This window comes from Octopus bimaculoides, chromosome 9 (assembly GCF_001194135.2).
Source record: "Octopus bimaculoides isolate UCB-OBI-ISO-001 chromosome 9, ASM119413v2, whole genome shotgun sequence".
Taxonomy (NCBI): domain Eukaryota; kingdom Metazoa; phylum Mollusca; class Cephalopoda; order Octopoda; family Octopodidae; genus Octopus; species Octopus bimaculoides.
In genome coordinates this window covers 22152215-22161699 of record NC_068989.1, presented here as the reverse complement: position 1 = coordinate 22161699, position 9485 = coordinate 22152215, and the positions used below count along the sequence as shown (strand labels likewise).

The 9485-nt window shown below is 38.1% G+C and overlaps 1 protein-coding gene across 2 annotated transcripts in view; it reads right to left on the bottom strand.

Annotated features, from left to right (window-relative positions):
• Positions 1-5267: 5267 nt before the first annotated feature.
• LOC106868029 (uncharacterized) overlaps positions 5268-9485 on the bottom strand; it is a 14965-nt gene continuing 10747 nt past the window's right edge. The window contains exon 5 of one of the 2 annotated variants that reach the window (XR_001409211.2): positions 5268-8087. Coding sequence is in view for 1 of the 2 variants with exons in the window: in XM_014913129.2 (XP_014768615.1) it covers positions 8072-8087 (16 nt within the window). In the remaining variant the exon portion in view is untranslated. The remainder of the gene's footprint in view (positions 8088-9485) is intronic. The other variant, XM_014913129.2, reaches the window with a different exon arrangement.

Here is a 9485-nt window from a genome sequence, read left to right as displayed (position 1 = left end):
CGTAGTGAGCAAGATTAGAATCTAAAGTTTTTTGTGTCCTTGTGGCCCACGATCTGAATTTCTTAGACTTCGGTTCAAACTGGGATCTGGAATGAGGTCCCAGTTTCGCTTTAGCGATTATTTGGAGTAACACTTTGGCGTACATTAAGTTTAAATAAAATTACAATTCATACAAAATTTAAGGTCTAAAAGCTGCCAAACATGGGTGTGTGGTTAAGATGTTTGCTTCGTAACTATGTGGTTCCATGTTCGATTCCACTGCGTGGTAGCTTGGGCAATTTTTTTTTTCCACCATACACTCGGACTGAACTGAATACTTTGAGAAGAATACCATCACAAATGTGTGTACATAAACGCGCACACACAAGTCTGGTAAATACGAAATAAGATTATACATCGCTCTGACAAAGGCTAATAATTCTTGAATATGTCTGGCCCTGGGGAAGCATTACTTTGCTTAGAAACAGATGAGATCTGGCGACAGGAAAGGCATCCAACCGTAGAAAATCTTCCTTAACAACTGTCGGCGAAGGTAAAAAATACGCACACCCGGTGTTTAGGCTTTAGGGTTTTGAGTCTGTCCAATTCTTGTTATTATTCACTTACCTACTTCTGGGTATTCTTTTTCTGTCTTACCATTTATTTTATCTTCTATTAACAATATAATTAAGTATCCACAGCCATTCATGAAACAACCCTCTCAATCTCTGGTAGCCTTCTATCCGACTCTAGAAACCCTCCATACTAAATCTCGTACAGAGTAGCACAAAGCCACTAGGGAACTTGGAGACCAACGATTCAAGCAAAGACCTCAAAAGAAACCCCTGATTGGGCATATTTTCAACCATCCTCAATATTAGAAAAGCAGAAAGCGGAGAGCTGGCAGTAACATCAGCACGCCGGGGAAAAATGCTTAACGACATTTCGCCTGTCTTTTTCGGTCTGAGTTCAAATTCCGCAGAAGTCGACTTTGCATTTCATCCTTTAGGGGTCCATAAAATAAGTACCAAGTTAGACATTGGGGTCGATGTAATCGACTTACCCCGAAACTGCCAAAATTTGAAATCAACATTCGAAAACTGGTGTCTCGAAGCCACGCGGGATTTAAAAACAAAGTTAGCTAAAAGTACAGAAATGTCGTTTGACTCTTAACGCATTCTAGTTATTGTCGAATGGTGTAGCCAAAATGTGTTGACAGTCATCCACCTACTACTATTTAGTATTACAGCACCATTTGTCAGCTCTAACGTTAATGGACTTGACCCGACATACCTCTAACTATATGTACAAGTTTTCCTGTCTCTACATGGTCATCTCTGTTATTTCTTCTAATCTATTTTCTTGTTTTAATCATTATTTCAAGATCAATGCTTTATCCTTGAATAAATGAAATGGATATGTATGTCGCATTGAAGATGTGGTATTATTATAGGAGACCTAGACTTACAAGCGGATTATATACGCCTTTTTCTCAAACACAGAAGTCTCTTAATTGTCTCCAATTACTTTGATTATGAAATCCATTAAGATATTGACTGTTGCCTTTATTTCAGTATTCACCGAATGGCTTGCTTGGCTGTCCGACGAGGGTTCTTTGTTGATCCGATCAACGGAACAGCCTGCTCGTGAAATTAACGTGCAAGTGGCTGAGCACTCTACAGACACGCGTACCTTTAACGTAGTTCTCAAGGAGATTCAGCATACAACTCATTTTTACCAACTGAGTGGATTGAAGCAAAGAGAAATAAAGTGTCTTGCCTAAGGACACAATATGCTACCGGGAATCGAACTCACGACTTTATGACCTTATGATCGTGACCTGGATACTCTAACCACTAAGCCACGCGTTTTCACTCACTGAATGGATTGCTTTGAAGTATGACAACGTCGAAAATACTTCAACAATCATCTTCAAACTTCTTTGTAAACTCTGCAAACCTATGGCTCACAAGGTCTGATCCCTTTGAGGAATCATCGAGACCCGATTTACGGATGTAACATTTCTTTATACTTGCGATCAATCACTGCAATACAAGAACGTAGAGTTTGCTCTGAATCTTAACATTGAAACACTATATCCCAGGTCCAACGCTAGTTCGGAGCACAATTCCGATAAGAGCGCAGATGTTTCCGATTATGACAGTTTGTTGAGTGCTGGATGAATTTTGGCGCACATAATGCTGTAACGATAGCTAGTTGCCTCATCATTTAGCCTACAATTCCTGTTTTGATTGGGAATTGTGGTGTTTATCTGGGAAAGCAGTAATCATATAAGTTACTTAACCCAAAACTACATGATACTTCTTTGATCCAACATACTGAGGTGAGAAGTTGTAAAAGCACATCTCCTTTGGCAGTGACTATACGATGGGACGGGGACTTTAGCACAATTGACATTGACATCCAGAGTTGGATGTCTTCTGAAAGATGGCCAAACATCAGAAAGACCTGGTGCACAGGAGTTGCTTATGTTGTTTCTGCCCCAGGACACTGGACAGTGAAGAGGAAAGTGCTCAAGGTGGGTTTTTTAGACGTTGATAAATAAATCACTTTTCTCTTGCCACAGAAGAATAATCCTTTGTTGCGCTGTTATATGTCCATTGCGTCCATTTGAAGGGGCTCTGATGTGTCGTACGATGTCGTCTAACATAGATTTGCTAATGATACCTATTTCGCTTTGATCTACAGTTGGATCTTTTCGTAAAATTGGCTGTGGTCTTTCAGGCTAGAACTAATGCAAGGGAGATAACAATTAAGAGTTGAATTCCCTGATCTGTATATTATTTTCTTTCATCAAAATTCCGCAGTCTCGTGAAGCTTTGTTGCATTCTAATCCAAGATGGAGACGAATACCAATATCCCATGTGGTAGGTATGATAATTGCTGAGAATTCTCAACATGAAAACGATGGTAGACTTGTTAATCAACAAATAAAAAAGTTTGATCAGTCCTTAACCCTCTCTTGTTCATCATAGTCCTCCAGGTAATAACAGAGGACGGGCTGCCCCTGGGAGCTCCTCTATACTGATGACTTAGCTCTTATAACCGAATCACTTCCAGAACTGAAGACGTTATTTCGGGTATGGAAGCAAGAGCCTTGGAGTTAATTAAGCAAAAACCAGTCTCACTAAGTAGGAAAGCGGACAAATCACAATTTCCTTCAGGTACATTGTCTTGCTCGATATGTAGAAAAAGCGTCGGTAGAAACTCTATAAGATGTACTCGGTGTAAGCTATGGACACATAAGAGGTGCAGCAATATCAGAGGAAAGTTAACAGGGAAATTAGTTTTTACGTGTGGAAAGTGCACAGGTACAGTAAACACTAAAAACGTACAGAAAATAGACTTTATCAAATGCCAGTGGAGGAAGCTAGTAGTTGATGACTTCTGTTATCTAGGTGACGAAATTATTAGTGGAGGTGGATGCTCCGAGAGCGTAGCTGCAAAAATAAAAGTAGGCTGGGCAAAGTTCAGAGCTCCTTCTCTAGGTAACAAAGGGCCTCTCCGTCAAAGTGAAAGGTAGACTGTATGAAACCTATGTGCGAACAGCCATGCTACACGGCAGTGAAATATGGGCTGTGACTGCCAAGGACATGCGTAGGCTTGAAAGAAATGAAGCTAGTATGTTTCGTTGGAAATGCAATGTCAGTGCGCATGTACAACATTGTAAGCGTCTTGAGAGAAAAGCTGAACATGAGGGGCATCAGATATGACTGCGCTGATATGATCAAGTGATGCGCATGGACGAGGAGAGCTGTGTAAAAAAAGTGTTGATCTCTGTGAAGGAAGCCTGAGGAAGAGGTAGACTCAGGAAGACATGGGGCGAGGTAGTGAAGCACGATCATTGAACGTTGGGCCTCACGGAGGCAATGACAAGTGACCAAGACCTTTGACGATAGACTGTGCTTGAGAAGACCCGTCAAGCCAAGTGAAACTGTAGTCGTGGCCGATGCCGGTGTCTCGTAACAGTGGTGTGTAAAAAGCACCTTTCGAACGTTGCGTCTCACAGAGGTGATAAGTGAGAGACCTTTGGCGATATGCCGTGCTTGAATAGACTAAAGCCGAGTGAAATCGTAGTTGTGGCCGATGCCGGTGTCACGTAACTGGCGCCCATGGTGGTGGCACGTAAAAAGCACTCATTACACTCTTGAAATAGTTGGCGGTGGACATGCCGCGCCCACAAGGGTTGGCTAAAAAGTTCATAGGTTAACAATGAAGGAGTGATGCTAGAGCTATGAAACCTTGTATGCATTAATTTCAACACTTCTTATTAATAACTGCATAGTTATTAGACTCACCTCTGACTATTCAAAGAAGACTTCAAGAGTAACTAGTAGCGACTTCTCATGAAAATCGACAAAATATATGGCATCGTCATGTAATCAAATGCCTCCAAGGATATTCAAGTTGACATGGTTGCTACATTAGGGGATGATACTCTAGCTTTATCAACTGTGTAAAAATGGACAGCTGAATTCAGGATGGGAAAGGAGAGTCTTGAAGATGAGCCAGGGTCTAGACGTCCTGCAACTGCCACCATTAAAGAAAACGTTCATGGTGATAGATGACAGGCGATTGACTATAAATCAAATACCCAATGCTGTTTGTATATCCCGTGAGAGAGTTGAGAATATTCTGCACAATAAAATTGATGACAAAGGTTTCTGCTCAGTGGGTGTCACAGCTTCTGACACCTGATCACATCACTGAAAAATCTGAGGCTGATCCAGTTGGCTTCCTTGAATGTTTCCTAACACAGGAAGAGTGTTGGTTTCACCACTTTGAGCCAGAGACTCAAATGTACTGGAAACACACCTCACCTGCTCAATGTAGTGGAAACACACCTCACCTGCTCCAGAGAAGGCCAGGATCGTTTCATTTGCAAGGGAAGTGATGGCCTGACTTTTGGGAGATGCAAAAGGCATGGTGTTGTCTATTGACTAACTTCAAAAGGGTCACATCATCAATGAAGAATACTATGCCAACTTGCTGATGAAAGTCTATCAAGACCAAACAATCAGAAAAACTAATGAAGAGGAACTTATTTCGCAAAGACAATGCTCCAGCACACAAGTCCTTGGTTTCAATGGCTGCTGTGCATGACTGTGACTTTGAACTAGTTGATCACTCTGAATTTTCCTGATTTGGCCCCATCTGACTATCATTGACAGTGATTTGGAAGTTCACTGCTGATGGTTTATGAGGCTAATTTCAAATAAACGGAACAAGGTTTATATAGTAAATAAAATTTAATAAGGTGACACCTGTAACTGGATGTTTGAATCAACATTTCTTTGCACACCAGATAATACTGTAAGTGTTCCCTTCTGCATATTTTTTTCTCCAGCTGACTCGTGCTTCAATTTACATGCTTTCATGCCTACAGGAAGACTACACAGATTCAAACAGATCGTATCACATCCATATTGTTTTGTTAGAAAGCAGTCTCAAACAAACCAGTACATGTAAAACAACAAAAACAATTATCAAAATACACATTTTATCTTTTACCCATTTCAGTCATTGGACTGTGGCCACGCTGGGGCACTGCCTTGATGTGTTTTAGTCAAATAAATTGACTACAGGACTTATTTTCTTAAATCCTAGTACTTATTCTGTCAGTTACCTTCAACAAACTGTGAAGTTATGGAAACATGAACAAACCAACACAAGTCGTTAAGCTTTGATGGGAGACAAACACACGTGTGAGTGTGTATATATATATATATATAGCAATAAGAAAATGGAGGAGAATATGCGGTATATAAATTTAGGGTAAAATAACCCCCTTTTACCCACACCCACTTATTACACTTGGTATAACACTAGTGTAACAATAATTGGGTACCCTCCCAGTTGGATAGATACTATCCCTTAGTGGATTGAATCCTCAACCCCTAACTCTCTTGCACTATATATATATATATACCATGGGCTTTTTTCAGTCCATCTACCATATCCATTCGCAAGGCTTTCATCAGCCTAGGACTAGCAGAAGACCCAAAAGCCACACAGTGGGATGAACCCAAGACCATGTTTCTGAAGCAAGCTTTTCAACCACACAGCAAAGTCTGTGCCTAAAAATAGTGATAGAATTTTTTTATGAGATTCAGCCAAAAAGGTTCCAAAGCAAGTTTTTTGCAGCTTCAACATCCTTTCTAACAGAGATGTTAAATCCGCAAGACAGAAGGATTCAGTTAACAAAGACTTGTTCTTTTATACCCTGCTTTACATTAGATACTGCTTGGAATTCTCATCTATTCCTTTTTCTGTATATTCAACAGTTCTACTTCCGGCCTGTCCCACCTCAAAAGTTAAAGTAAATGTTTCAGTGACATCTGTGCCATTTGTATGCAACACGAACTGCAACAGCAAAACGTCAGATTATTTTCAGGTTCTGCCACACTCAACAAGGAAATTGTAACTACTAAATGTCAGTAGCCATTTTACTGAAAGGTCACTTTGAAGAATCAAATTTCTGATTGTTTTAGTACTGTGCAGCTAAATAACATATTGAAAAAGTATATAGTTGTTATTTTGGAATTTTATGATCTAAATCCTGCATGAAGCTGGACATTAATATTTCAGGATGGTCTTAAGACCTTTTGTTAGTAATGTATATATAAAGAAACTGTGTACTTTTTGGTCACACAAATCTTATGAAGTAATAAATAAAATTAAAATGCCTGAACCAAAGTCCTTCAAATGTTCTACGTATAGGAATTTAAAAGCATTGCTGATATTAGTAAACAATTAATAAAAAAAAGAATAAAACAACAAATAAAAAAAAAACATTGTAACAAAATTTTAAATTTAAATTGGGATAATAATCAACAAGAAAAATTTGTCAGTGAAATTATACAATTAAAATAATTCAGTTTATAAATATTGACTTGTTTTGAACATGATATAGGGTGCAAATATCGATGAAAGTTGAGTATGGACTAAATGTACATGTTAATTAAAATGTAAAAAAGTACACTTTTTGTGAGTGAGAATGGGAGTTGTAATTGATTATATCAACATCGGAAGAATGAAAAGCAAAGCTGACCTTGGTAGAATCCAATCTCAGAAGGTAAAGGGATTCAATTAAAAGACAAGGAATTCTGTGAAACTTGATTCACACATGGTTTTTAGATCAGCATCCTACCATTTATGGCAAATTTACAATGTCTGATCAATAAGTATTGGGACTGTTGCCATAGTAACGAAGCTAAAACACACAGAGTGAAACCGCTTGGCACAGATAAACCTTGAACTCTGCTGTGCATGTGCACTAAGTTTTAACATTCTAGCTCACACTACACACCTTTCTTCCAAGCACTGCTGTAAACAGCGGAAGTGAGCAAGAATGTTAAAACTTAGTATACATACACAACAGAATTCAAGGTCAATTTGTGCCAAGTGACTTCACTCTCTGTGCTTTAGCTTTGTTACTATAGCAACAGTCCGCATACTTATTGATCAGACTATATATTTCTCTGTTTTTTAAATTAGTTACAACAGGAGTTGAATGAAATTTCTCCAAGTTAGTCAATTAACGGTAACAGTCACATTTCTTCCATATGTGCAGCAGGAATGTTTAGCACCAGTAAAAGTGGACCGAATCATTCTCAGATGCTTCAATACTTGATATTTCAGACAACCATATAAAAGCCACAATGTTAGACATAAAAAGAAGTGAGCAACACAAATAAATCTTCACATTGTTTCTAAAATTTTGCTTTGGCCATTTCAAAGTACCATACAATATATAAATTTTGAAGAACAATATATTCCAAGACAGCCAAGAGAAAATAATTTAAAAGAAGACCAAAGACCATTAGCAATGGTTTGACGTTATTAGATTTTCTCATATTCCAAACAGAGAATGGAGGCAGAATGGTTAAAAAGATAGAAAAATCAAGTCTTTCAAAGTAGGAACAAATAAGTTTCCATCCATTTTGGCATTGGATCAATATTTATGGAGAATTCATTGGTCATTAACTAAGTCAACTGGTGCTTCTTTCCTCATAAATTACTGATGATAAATTAGATTTTGGAAAATAAGTCTGCTGCATTCTGTGTCTCATTATAGAGGAGGAGACCTGGAAAGAGAAGAAAAATTAAGATTAGAAAAGTACTATTTACCAGCAACTGCACATGCATTGCTAAAACTGCATCCAGGGACAAGGTTTCCATTTCAAAGTTAGTGGATGCTTTTACTCGTCAACTGATGGCCTCCTGCAGGGCTCAGGTGGGGCTCTCAGTGGCTAACTGCTTATGTCTATGCACAGACAGTTGACTGGTTGGTAAATGGCTATATTTGCAATGGCTTCTTTGCCTATTTTCTTGTAGGCACTGACCCCAACCCCATCTTGACTAACTCAAAAGTAAATGAACATTCAACACTTTAGTACTCATATTACACAGTCAAATGTAATATTTTTTTATTCACATTGTTTTCTATTAATTATGCATTATCTCATAGCTTCAGATTTCAATGATGTGATTATATATTTTTTAAAATGACATTGTAGGGTAGGTATAAAAAGGCCAAATCTGGCCAGTTTAAACATAAGAAATGTAAAATATTTGGGCCTGATATGGTTGGTCTAAATGCTAAAGGGTTAAATAAAAGAATTCAAAGACTAGTCAGTCCTCTCAGCTACAGGTGATAGAAGACAAGTTTTCAAATATATATCACAGTCTAAAGGAAAGGAAGAGCTATGATCAGAAATTGCAAGCGGGTCACACATTTTATGCCACCACTATAGAAAGTGTAGGCAACAGAATCAGAGTAGCTATAAAAACTAAAGTTAGAGTTGGACCCCAAAGTTCAAACACTGTCAAAATGACACATTAATTAATCTTTCTCCGTCAAGCTGAATCAGACCAGCTCCAGGAAATTCTTAGTTAAATGGTTGGTAACATGTTTAGTAGCAGACAGCTGTAAACTCAACACCTTTAACAATTCATTAGCAGATATTCCAATTTGAAGAGAGTGGTCATTAGTGTCTGCTGATAAACTTTAGGGGTTAAATAACCAATTCTTTCTTCAACAACATCAAGATACAAATCACTACACAATACTCCTTCCACATAAATGTACAACTAAAATCCTTGCCTTCAAAAGGAGCCTCTACTTATTTAAATGAGTAACGCGAGGGAATGCAACTCTCGAAGCGAGCCTTTTAAAACCAGACTTAGCTGCATATCATATGATTTCATAATTAGTGCACAAAATTCACTTTTTTAATCGTCAGTGCAAGCATAGTCAAGACATATAAAAAATACACAAAAATCAACATACCAGACGAACATGTATCCAGCATAGTACATAGAAATTGTTCACACTTATATATCCTTGTAAGAGGCGGGCTTTTCAAATTGTATCTCGGCACACATTTTCATTCAGAATAAAATTCAGCACTGAATAAATTCTGGTTAAATTTACAATTTAAATATAGGATAAAATCTTTATAATAATTTATCAAGTAGTTAGC